This window comes from Amphimedon queenslandica, unplaced genomic scaffold, assembly GCF_000090795.2.
Source record: "Amphimedon queenslandica unplaced genomic scaffold, v1.1 AMPQUscaffold_13521, whole genome shotgun sequence".
NCBI classification, from domain to species: Eukaryota; Metazoa; Porifera; class Demospongiae; order Haplosclerida; family Niphatidae; genus Amphimedon; species Amphimedon queenslandica.
This window is the reverse complement of record NW_003546243.1, coordinates 752,758-764,119: the sequence shown is the minus strand read 5'-3', so window position 1 is coordinate 764,119 and position 11,362 is coordinate 752,758. Positions and strand designations below refer to the sequence as shown.

General features: G+C 36.4%; 5 protein-coding genes across 7 annotated transcripts in view; 3 read left to right on the top strand and 2 right to left on the bottom strand.

Annotated features, from left to right (window-relative positions):
* Nucleotides 1-2,305, bottom strand: part of LOC109580358 (mediator of RNA polymerase II transcription subunit 1-like) — a 6,690-nt gene extending 4,385 nt beyond the window's left edge. Inside the window, exons 1-4 of the mRNA XM_019993408.1 lie at nt 2,144-2,305; nt 1,994-2,060; nt 1,883-1,937; nt 1,609-1,747 (exon numbers count right to left, since the gene is read on the bottom strand). Of these exons, the coding sequence (XP_019848967.1) occupies nt 1,609-1,747; nt 1,883-1,937; nt 1,994-2,060; nt 2,144-2,257 (375 nt within the window). The 5' untranslated portion in view covers nt 2,258-2,305. The remainder of the gene's footprint in view (nt 1-1,608; nt 1,748-1,882; nt 1,938-1,993; nt 2,061-2,143) is intronic.
* Nucleotides 2,306-2,378: 73 nt separating this feature from the next.
* On the bottom strand, nt 2,379-5,526 carry LOC100635253 (dynein assembly factor 1, axonemal-like). 2 transcript variants are annotated; one of them, XM_019993401.1, is made up of 15 exons: nt 5,317-5,526; nt 5,061-5,267; nt 4,730-4,961; nt 4,585-4,676; nt 4,426-4,540; nt 4,250-4,356; nt 4,028-4,121; nt 3,868-3,940; nt 3,733-3,807; nt 3,610-3,674; nt 3,459-3,544; nt 2,953-3,396; nt 2,792-2,904; nt 2,640-2,738; nt 2,379-2,580 (listed from the first exon to the last, which is right to left on the bottom strand). In XM_019993401.1, the coding sequence occupies exons 1-15, from the start codon at nt 5,498-5,500 to the stop codon at nt 2,443-2,445; spliced, it is 2,124 nt and encodes a 707-aa protein (XP_019848960.1). In that variant the 5' UTR covers nt 5,501-5,526; the 3' UTR covers nt 2,379-2,442. The 2 variants fall into 2 exon arrangements, with proteins under 2 accessions (XP_019848960.1, XP_011410272.2); XM_011411970.2 differs by having other exon boundaries at nt 4,730-5,267.
* On the top strand, nt 5,525-8,448 carry LOC100635130 (CWF19-like protein 1). The gene is made up of 16 exons (XM_019993417.1): nt 5,525-5,583; nt 5,637-5,721; nt 5,773-5,857; nt 5,907-6,014; nt 6,076-6,182; nt 6,236-6,364; nt 6,421-6,539; nt 6,613-6,694; nt 6,739-6,837; nt 6,889-7,027; nt 7,074-7,186; nt 7,562-7,654; nt 7,714-7,830; nt 7,877-7,993; nt 8,051-8,151; nt 8,200-8,448. The coding sequence occupies exons 1-16, from the start codon at nt 5,576-5,578 to the stop codon at nt 8,351-8,353; spliced, it is 1,656 nt and encodes a 551-aa protein (XP_019848976.1). The 5' UTR covers nt 5,525-5,575; the 3' UTR covers nt 8,354-8,448.
* A 29-nt stretch (nt 8,449-8,477) lies between these two features.
* On the top strand, nt 8,478-9,877 carry LOC109580369 (uncharacterized). Of its 2 annotated transcripts, XM_019993426.1 has the most exons (4): nt 8,478-8,656; nt 8,702-8,737; nt 8,786-9,088; nt 9,362-9,877. In XM_019993426.1, exons 1-4 carry the CDS (start codon nt 8,617-8,619, stop codon nt 9,691-9,693), a joined length of 711 nt encoding a protein of 236 aa, XP_019848985.1. In that variant the 5' UTR covers nt 8,478-8,616; the 3' UTR covers nt 9,694-9,877. The 2 variants fall into 2 exon arrangements, with proteins under 2 accessions (XP_019848985.1, XP_019848981.1); XM_019993422.1 differs by having other exon boundaries at nt 8,478-8,737.
* A 275-nt stretch (nt 9,878-10,152) lies between these two features.
* Nucleotides 10,153-11,362, top strand: part of LOC109587980 (uncharacterized) — a 4,071-nt gene continuing 2,861 nt past the window's right edge. The window contains exons 1-2 of the mRNA XM_020004209.1: nt 10,153-10,472; nt 10,751-11,360. Of these exons, the coding sequence (XP_019859768.1) occupies nt 10,183-10,472; nt 10,751-11,360 (900 nt within the window). The 5' untranslated portion in view covers nt 10,153-10,182. The remainder of the gene's footprint in view (nt 10,473-10,750; nt 11,361-11,362) is intronic.

Sequence of the window (11,362 nt, the reverse complement as noted above, 5' to 3'; positions counted from 1 at the left end):
TTTTTTCACGCCTTTTTCACACTTTTTTTCACACCTTTTTTCACACCTTTTTTCACACTTTTTTCCACATTTTTCACACCTTTTTTAACGCCTTTTTTTACACCTATTTTAACGCCTTTTTTAACACCTTTTTTCACGCTTTTTTCACACCTTTTTTTACACCTTTTTTCACACTTTTGTCCACATTTTCCACACCTTTTTTAACGCCTTTTTTCACACCTTTTTTAACGCCTTTTTTACGCCTTTTTTACACCTTTTTTCTCACCTTTTTTCACACTTTTTCCCACATTTTTCACACCTTTTTTAACGCCTTTTTTCACACCTTTTTGCGCTTTTTAAATCGTTTTTTTCACACCTTTTTTCACGCCTTTTTTATACCTTTTTTCACGCCTTTTTTACACCTTTTTTTACTGATTTGACAAACTTGGTATGATAACAGTTCTGAACTGTTTATATGAACTTAATATGATTAAGCATAGAGTTCTATAGCAACCTTGGCCTGACTATTCTATGATAAAGATTTGGCATTTGACTGTAAAGATAGTCTTATAATAAAGATAACCTTTCTCAAAGGATGAATAAGCTGAGGACTTGACCTTTCTCAAGGAAATAAAAAAGTCTGCACAAAGATGCACTTTATACTTCATTGTATCTCATAATAGAACAGTATAGCTGGCTTATTTCATCTGGAATTAATTTTTTGCAGGCTCAAATCTACATGTACTAAAATTAATTCCACTAAATACAATGTATTGATGAAAATTTTGTAAACCACGAAAATAAATTAATTCTAATGAGAACCCTAAAACAAAAATTTGAGACCACAAAATAAATCAGCAGACTGTATTTGTTGTTATTTTGATGATGATTGTAATTTCCATAGGTTGAGACAAATAACCATCATAGCACAGGGTCATTGGCCGAAATTTGCCAAAAATGACTAGGAGAGAATTCTCTATTTTTATAATAATTATTTTCTGATACATATACATGTTCTTATGTTGTGTAGCAAGTTTGAGCTGATTCCGATTGAATTCAGATTTCTTACAAATTTTTAAAGTTACTCAAAAATCAGGTGAAAGTCCCTGTACTAAAAAATTTTAAAAAACAAGGCAAGTAGGATTCTGAACGACCAACGAAAATATGAAATGAAAATCCTACTCTCGTGACACAAATTCTACTCTATATTGTACTTTTAATGTTATTATGTAAGAATTACAAATCACCTTGCAATGTAGAGTAGAATTTGTGTCGCGAGAGTAGGATTTTCATTTCGTATTTTCGTTGGTCGTTCGGAATCCTACTTGAACTACTGGCTGAACAAAACGGCCAGTTCGCCGATTTTTGACTTTTCACTTAGACAAGGTCTAGAGCCACGCTAGCTGTACCATTGGAGTCCTCTGGTCAAGATAAGGTCCTCTAAGAAGTCTGGTAAGCATAGGATCTCGTTTTCCCGGTATAGCAAGGCTGCAAAAGTAGTGGCAGCCATTTTGCTTGGGGGTGAATCCTACTTAGTAACGCTACCGCGTTACTAATAGTACAGAGACTTTGGCCCAATTTTGGAACAACTTTCAAAATTTAAGTTTACAAAAAGGAGCTCAAACTAACCTTTTGTGTTTCTTGCCCCAGTACCACATTAGCAGATGTTACTGTTCCATTGTCGCTGACACAGACCTCAACGTAAAATGATTCTGTGTTAAGATAACACGATACACCATTAGCTGATCTCTGATTTGAATAATTGAGACTGAGAGAAAGAAAGAAGAGCATGATCTGTTTGCAATATAATACTGCTGGTAATGACAACTCCCTTCTTGCAGCAGTAGTCGCTGTTGTAAGTTCATTACGTACAAATTACCCTAAAGCATGAGACACAACTTACCCTAGTTTTGATGCAGTGTATTGGAGCCTTTGCTGTATTCCTGCTGGGGAGGGGTCTGAGGAAACGAGAGGAAGAGGAAAGTATAATCAAATGCTCCAGAGGTCTCTCAACCTTTTATTTCTTCTTGTAGCCTAACGATAACTTCTCTTAGTCTAGAGAGCACTTCTGCACCTTGAACCTTTAAACAAATTGTAATCATGCATAATAATAATTTGATATTTTTATTATTAATATTTATTTCTATAACTATATTTATTTCACCTGTATGGCTGTGTTTGGTGCTTGTCCCTCCGCCTGTTGCTGCTGCTGTCTTGTCTGTAGACATTTGTTTCTGATCAGTTCAGAGAGTTCTCTTATCCTCGACTCGTCAGACATGACACTTCAGCTCTGATCTATATCTATCTGTGGGTTGTAGACCACACCTAATCGAGATGAGCTTCCCACGCATTTTCATTTTTGTGCAAAAAAAAAAGTATTATTATGCTGATAATAATAATAATAATAATAATAATAATAATAATAATAATTGGAGTACAGGAGTTATTATAGTTCATAATTTATTAAAAAGCAAGTGATGTGGTGTCTCTGTGTTTCTTGAATTCTGTCACAGTTTTCTTTATTTTCAGGTTTGTCTCATCATCCAATTGAACACTGTCTTCAGGCAGCGTGGAACCACCTCTACTAGCAACACTCCATATCTTTAAAAAGAAAAGTATTAATAAATAATATTGTATGAAAGGAATGAGTTACTCTTCACCTTTTCTTCTTGTGTAAGTTCAGATGGTTCCTTCTCTTTTATCTTGGACATTGCAGAGTCAAATTCTTGTATTATATCTTTGGAAACTTTGCCAGCAGTCTGCACAGAAATTAAGTACATACTACATATGCATCTACATTATTACTGCTTACCTCAAACAATGAAGCCTCGTCAAGTTCCTCTACAAGAATATCAACTGGTTCTGGTGAGATATGAGCCACTGGGCTGATTCTTCCAGCCCATTTATCATCACCAGAAGCAGTAGCTTTTTGTTTTAAATGACATAAAAATGATAGTATCGTTTTTTTCTTACCTTTATTAACTTCCTCAATGGTTTCTATTGACTCCAGGCCTCTCCCAACTTGCTCAATCAGTTTTACTGCACCTCCAGTCTTTCTACCCTCTCCTTCTCCCCCTCTTGTTGAAAACAGTCCCACTTCTTCATCTAAAAATATCTGCTCTGCTACAGGAACACTTGGCTTTATAAATGGTATTTCTTCAATGACAAGAGGAGCATCAGAAGGAGGAGATGACAAAGAAGCAGTAACGTCCTCCAATGGCGGTGGGTCCTCTAATGATGCCGGGCTTTCTTCTCTCTCACCTTCCTCCATCTTGTTTTCCTCTTCATCCTCACTCTCTTCATTGGAGTCACTGATACTGCTACTGCTCAAGTCTGCTTCTTCTCCTCTAGCTTTGGCCTCGAGCTGCTTCTCTCTGTATCTTCTCTTTATTGCTTCAGCTCGTATTTTAGCAAGGCCTAAATGCAACATGATATAATACTATTATTATAAAATTGATTGCTTAATTGTAGTGAATAACCAGTAATGCTCTTTCTAATTTTTTCCTGCTCCCTTTCATTCCATCTCTGTCTCTCAGCCTGCTCCTCTTGTACTCCTCCTTTTTGCCTAATGAAAACAAAAACACAATAAAAGAGCTTTCTACTTATTTACTCTCTCGATCATGTACATACCATGCTTCTGCACAAGCTCTGTCCTTTGGAAAAACTGGCCTGTCATCAAGATACTGTAACTGCTCCTGTGAAAAAAAAAACAAATTAAATGCTATTTATTGAAATTGTTTATTTTATTATTACAATGCCGCAGATTAAGGATTTTCTGTAATTAGGTAGCTCCCTGATGACTTGGTTTGCCATTAGATTCAATACTCTCTATAACAATGGATAATAAGAAAGTACTGTATGTGTTAGCTGTATAGAGTCAGTACTTACCAATTCAGGCATTGCAAAGAATACTGATACCACTTGCTTGTCATCTAACCTGTTATGAGATATGTCTACACAACTATTAGTGTTAGAGGGAGGGAGAGAGAGAGAGAGAGAAAGCAAACCATCAATCAATAGGATCATCATTATATAGTTTCAATTAGACCTTAGACTAGAGCAGTGAACCAACTCTTCAATATCAGAGGCAGTTTGTATGTTATTGTGTGCTATCTGAAGTGACTTGAGTACAGGCAGGCATCCTACAGCACAAAATATTTCATGACAATTATAATATAACTCCACTTTTATGATACACTAAACTGTGAGCATTATACAAATAGGGCAAATAGTTGCTTTTTGTTGAGTACTACAGTGTATTTGTCATTACTTAGGTTTTCAATTTTTGTGATCATGTTGTTGCTGAGATTGAGTGTATCAAGTAGCTGAAGTGAGTCCAAGTTCTCTATCCTCCTGATTAAATTTTGATGCAAAAATCTAAGACAAAGAAACAAAAAAAGAAATTTAAAAACAAGAGAATTTCCAGTGCATAGCTATCAGACGCACAATGCCCTTAGCTCTGTCAAGTGGTCTATGTTTTCAATACGTAGGATACCATTAGACTCAAGCCATAAGCAACGCAGGCCTGTGTACTCATCAAGGTTCTCAATACGGGAGAAACCTAATGAATTATTCATGAGGAGAAGATGAGACAATAGTGAGTACCTTTAAAGTGAAGATAAAGGACATCATTAAGATATGGAGTAGTGTATAGCTTATTCTTTTTGCACAATTCCTTTAAGAATTTCTTTGTCATCCTGTAGAGAAAAGAGAGAGAGAGGAGATAAAGGTTTGCATTAGTATTCAATACCTAGGCCCAGTGTCTTTTTCTTCTACCTTTCTACCAGTTACACGATCACCAGTCGTCCCTGTACTACCAGTGACATGATCATTAATCGTCCCTGTACTACCAGTGACATGATCACCAGTTGTCCTTGTACTACCAGTGACATGATCACCAGTCGTCCCTGTACTGCCAGTGACATGATCACTGGTTGTTCCTGTACTACCAGTCACACAATCATCAATCGTTCCTGTATTACCAGTCACATGATCACTGGTTGTTCCTGTACTGCCAGTGACATGATCACTGGTTGTCCCTGTACTACCAGTGACACAATCATCAATCGTTCCTGTATTACCAGTCACATGATCACTGGTTGTTCCTGTACTACCAGTGACATGATCATCAGTCATTCCTGTCACATTATCATCATTTGGTTCAGTTCCAGTGCCAAGAGTCTCCTCCTTAGATACATTAGGTATCTCTTCATTATTGGTAGGTACATCACTATTATTGATACTGTCAATCAGAGTGTCTTCTTCTCCTTCATTAAAGCAGTCATTATCTAATAAAGAACACACTATACATACATACATTGTGCAATGACACTCTACCTTTATTTCCTTTATCTTCCTCCTTCTCTTCTCTTAGTTCATCAGTAATCTCCTCTTCTGGTCCTTTTGATACAACTACCCAGCCAGTCTCGATGGAATCAGACTCTCTTATATCTCCTATCTCTTCTCCTTCCTCTGAGGCTCTCCCTTCCACAGGAGGTGGTGGGCCATTATCCTCCATCATTAAAGATACGTTGCTTGGCAACAAGTGGGTGTGCCTGACACACCCCTACTTGTCTTCTTAGCTTGCAGCAGAAACATGAAAATGTATTTTTATTTTATTAAAAATTATTATTATTTATTATTGTTGTTTGTTGTAGATTAGTTGCTGGTGATATAAATGGAATGATTAAACCTTTTTTTTCAAGAGTACAGACGATATTGAGGACGTCTGGAGATTTTGATGTAGGCTTAAATTGATATCACTGTAGAAGTTTATAATATTAATTTGTGTAGGCCTTATTTTGTGTTGGCTCATTTTTTGCTGATACTCCAGACTGCAATCAGCATTGGGAGGATGTCAAAGAAGGCCTGAGAGCTGGTAAAAATTAAGAAAAAATTTGAAATTCACTTTTACATATCTGTCTCAGTTCCACTGCCAATTTACATTCTGGGTCCGAGCAATGCTGATTGTGAAAAATTTTATGAAGGCATCACATTTGATGGAGGAGAACTAGCTGAAAATATAACCTGTTTAGGTAACCTATAGCCTATTAATTCCGCCCACACTTCTTAATTCCGCCCACACTCCTTAATTAGGTCACAGAGGCGTATTTAAGACAGTGGAAGGACTACAGGTGGCATATTTGAGTGGACGATACGATAAAAACGAATATCAAAAGAAACACGAAAATAAAGACACACTTGTAAGAGAGAGGGAGGGAGGAGCAATTTAAGATTATTTTTTGTTTTATTTTAGCCATGTTTCTTCAGACAAGAGGACATTTTTGCATTATATCAAACTGCAAATGCTCAGGACTTTAGCGGAGTTGATCTTCTATTGACATCAGAATGGCCTCAAGGCGTCACCAACCACACACAACCACCTGTACATTACATTACATGTACATGTACACATTGAAATGTACAACTGTGTCTTTATAGGAATGGCTTAATGACGTTCGTTCTGGCTCAATTTCAATCTCAAAACTAGCAAGCTCCTTATGTCCTCGGTATCATTTTGCCGCTGGACTGGAGATTTTCTTTCAGAGACCTCCTTATAGGTAACGAGTACATGTACATGTTTACAAGTACGTGTAAATGTTTACGAGTACATGAACATGTCATGTGATGTAGGAATGAGAGAGCTGGCAAAAGAATGCATGGAACACGCTTCTTCGGACTAGCTAATATTGATAATACAAATAAGAAAAATAGAGTCAGTTTTATCATTTATATATTTATTATTTTATTTATTATTAGTATTTATATGCATTTTCCATCACTCCTATGTGTGAGATGAGCTCAGAAGAACTTTTGAAGCCCCCAGATAACATCACAGACTCTCCTTATACAGATTTAGTGAGAGCTGCCTTGTATTTGTAATTATACTTTTAATTGTGAGCATGCTAGGCTAAACGGCCACCGATTTCAGCTCGTGAGAGTGGCAGTGGGAGTGGTCTAGCTTCAAATTATTTTTATGATGTTAAAGAGATACAAGAGACCAGAAAACAGCAGCAAAGAGAACAGGATCGACTAGTAAGACAATTTGGTAAGTCAGAGATTGTTTTGGGATCATGTTTTGCAATGTTTGGTAGATCCTTCTCTGCCTCCCGCAAAGAGACGAGCCGTTCAGCCTCAAGGTCCCTGCTGGTTCTGTCTCAGTGGCCCTGAAGTTGAGAAGCACCTCATTGTGTCCATTGGGAATGATGTAATTTTATTATGATTATACAAAAACTAGCATAAGGGCATCAATATGTATCAGAAAATGCAATAAATGACATTTTTGATGTGCTTTGGTCTTGATCAGATCTTTCAAAATTTGTAAAAAATCCAATTTTCATTGGAATCAGCTCAAACTTTCTACACAACATAAGTACATGTATATGCATCAGAAAAATTATTAAAATGAAGAATTCTCTAACTTTAATTTTTGGCGAATTTTGCCTGTACTATAGTACAGGGCTGGTTTTGGCTCAAATTTTCCACATAAAATAAGAACATGCATAATACATGCATCAGAAAATTTAATAAAATTTCTGATATTTTCAGTGAATATATTTTTTATTTGATGTCTCTCTTTTAGTCATATCTTGCCCTCAGCAAAGGAGGACTGGTTGATGAACATGTACTTATATTACCAATCGGTCATTATCCTTCATCCATTGATGCTCCTCAGGTAGCAACACTATTGGTGCTGCTTCTGTGTCTTTATCTCTTTTATTTTTTTTACTCTAGGAAGTAATTGAAGAAATCGATAAATTCAAAGTTGCTCTCAGGAAATACTTTAGCTCTAAGAATCAGACTTGTGTCATGTTTGAGCGTAATTTCCGATCACAGCATCTACAGATACAGGTGGAACAAGGATTAGTAAAGGGATGTATGTACATGTACATTGTAGGTGGTTCCTCTTCCTAAGGAAATGGAGTCTGACGACCTGAGGCAAGCATTTATTGACTCAGGGAAAGCTCATAAGCTGGAGTTTGCTGAAATAGAAAGAGGAAGCGACATCAACAAGGCACATGATAAGCATTAACAGAACCACGGAATAATTAATAATTTACTTTTGTTTTAGATGGTTCCTTCAGGGGCTCCGTATTTCATGGCTGAGTTCTTCACAGGTCCAAGTCTATTTGCTAGAATTAAAGGAGGATTCTTTCCTATACAGTTTGGAAGGTATGAGAGAGAGAGAGAGTTATGGCTTGTAAATAATTTTTTTTGTAGAGAAGTGTTGGCGTCTCCATTGATACTAAATGTCCCTCATAAAGTGAACTGGAAGAACTGTGCTCTTGGCAAAGAAATAGAAACAAAGATAACTCTGAGATTCAGGGATAAATTCCAACCATTCGACTTTACTGCTGATGATGATGACGATTAGCTATTTAACTCCTTTATCATTGTTATTACTTTTATTTGTCATTATTTCATTCCAGGTGAATTTTTTGTGTCATCTCTTCAATAGATATTTTACTCTATTATCTCAACAATAGTAGATAATTATTATATAGAAGATTGCATGATTTACATAGCTAGTTTGAATTGAAGCGCCCCTAGAATGGGGGAGTGGGCCTACTGGACCGGAAAGCCTTTTACCAGATAAGTTTTAAGGTTCTGTTGTGACTTATACCTCGACTTATACTAATGGAGAAGCAGAAAGCAACCATAAAAGAGTCATCAGCAGGTAGATTTTGTAACAGTATTAGTATTGAAAGTCCTCCATTATCAGCAGCAAGCATAAAGCAAGACGAAAGCTCTACCGGCGGTAAGACAAATTAAAAAATGTTTTTTTAATTTCATGAACCATTTTTAGAACATGTAAACTTGGAATATACTATTTTTAAAAAGAATTTGCCTCAACTTAATGATATTCTAACAGGAAACCCTGAATTGATAATAAAACTGGCAATACGTCTATTTGCTGAGAAATCCATTACTAAAACTACGTATCAGAAAGCAGCCGATGTGAATCTTGGAGCTGTTGTTAGAGCATATAATCTATTAAATTCAGTTCTAACTGCATTGCAAACAAATCCTAATCGAAACGAGATATTCAAGAAATTATGTATATCATTGGATGAATTGGAAATAGATACAACTATGCTAAAGCATCAAGGTATGTAACAACTTTTTGTGATCTAGGTGCAAAGCCCCCAGGTCACTCCTAAGATTGAATTCACCCACGTCACGTGCAATCTAAATAATTGTATGTCAATAACTACATCAGTTTCATGCTGCTGGTTGAAACAAAGTTTGGAACTTTCTAGCAAAAAGAAAGAAAAAATAAGTCTTAGCGCAAAGGAATCCATGCAAAGTAGTGAAATCAATCTTAGGAGATATTTCACACTAATACCCTTGTTAGTTGTTTGTTAATTAATTATTTATTTAGAAAACACAGTCACAAAGACAGAAGGTAATTCTACTGTGGAATCACTGGAGCAGCAAGTTGCTGCTTTTAGCATTGATAAAAATCAGGATGATGCAGGACAGGGAAATGAATCAGAAGCAGATATGGTAGATGGTGGAGCTCCTCTCCCTGCTGTTCCTAGAGAGAGTGAGCTTATGAATGATGTTGCTGCTAAAGCTCCTGATCAATGGAAGAACATTGGCACAATGCTTGATATTCAGTTTTCACAATTGAATTCTTTTAGTATGCAGTATCATGCTGATCCAATGGACTGTTATCGTGCTGTTTTTCAACATTGGGCCCGAAACCAGTAAAAGCTGTCCTCCTTTCACTTGGGATACTGTTGTGGAGGTACTGGAATCACATGTTGTTTACAGATGTGATCTTGCTGCAGAGATTAGGAAAAAATACTTGTGACTTTTATTAATTTTTTACATGCACTAAACAATTACGACTTTACATTTACTTATACAAAGACCTTAACTTTGCGAACTATGACTGCAAAAAATTATGCAAAAATTATTAAAAATTATGATTGACAAAGATAACTCTCCATTCAATTTTACTGATGACAATTAGATATTTCATTCCTTCACTTCTTTACCACTATCATTATTATTTTATATTTTATAATGAATTTATTTCAGAATTAACAATTCATTAACTATAATCATTCATTTTTGTGGCATTCATAGGCTATTTCTGATATTCCATATTTGGGCTAGGCATCCCATGCATGACAGTCATATCACAGTCTCAGGTGATCCTTGATTCTTTGTCAGCTATTATATCTTTCTCCAATCATGGCCGTTTTTCTCCCTGTTGTAAGCTCCTTAAACAGCTCTAGACCAGCTTTGCTGGACCTAAAGATAACCAATTGGGAGTTATTTGCTGCTCACTTGCCCGGGGTGACTCAATCTCTAATACAGAGCATTGAGAATGAGTTTCCTTCTGAGCAGAGGCTAGAGAGATTGCTCCAATGTTGGCTTAAGATCTGTCCCCACGCCTCATGGCTGCATGTGTTGATAGCTCTTCTTGAGGCAAAAGAGAATGACAGTTATTGTAATTTACTGGGAAAATTGACATCAAAAAGGTAAGGCTTTGTTCTTTTACTGCCCCTCTTTCTTTTCTTTTCAATGTTCTATTTGTCCATGTGATCCTTTGTGTGTCTGTCCTCTTTCTTGTATTCTCTTTTCCTGGCTAAAATAGTGTCCTATGTCAGACCTAGTCTCACGTGGCCAGAGACTATGTCATACCATCAGTGTTTCTACTGTACTTTCCTCCTTCCTTTCTGTCTGTCTACTTTATGTTGCACTCTAAAGTTAAAATAATAAATAAATAAATAAAATGAACGTTATAAAATGTTTTTAGGAGCTGGGTGGCTAGCAGATCTCAAGAGGATGTTGTTGCTGATATCAATGCTCTTCGTAAACGTTTTGAAGTTATACTGAAAGAGATGAAGGATGCTCTGACAATTAGTGATATACCTTTGGAAAAAATAGTAAGTGAAGTTGAGCAGTTTCTGGAAATGGAGAAAGGAGGGCTGAGTCATCACGTATTCAACATTGATGAGTTATTCAATGAGCTTCAGCCATATTGCAATTATCTCAATTTTGAACTGGTCCAGTTTCTACTTCGATTCTTAAAAGGCACAGCTGCTACTACACAAAGTACTGTCTCATCAGTCATGGAATATGCAAAAAATTTACTATTGTTATTGCAATCAGCTAAATTAACTTTTGTAGTATCGGCAATGCGTACCCCAGCAAGCAGTAAAACAAAAACAACGACCCCAATCAAATTTAAGCTTAGTAGTGCCTGGTGGAATTATTCAGTGCACATTCTTCTTAAAACACTCGAATATTCTTTACATGTAAAAAGGATCTACTTTTGTCACATTCATTGGGACAAAAACCACTCAATACTTTGCTTGAAGGTCTTTCTCCCTAAATCATGTGAGCAGCAGCTTCAAGCACTCTTAGC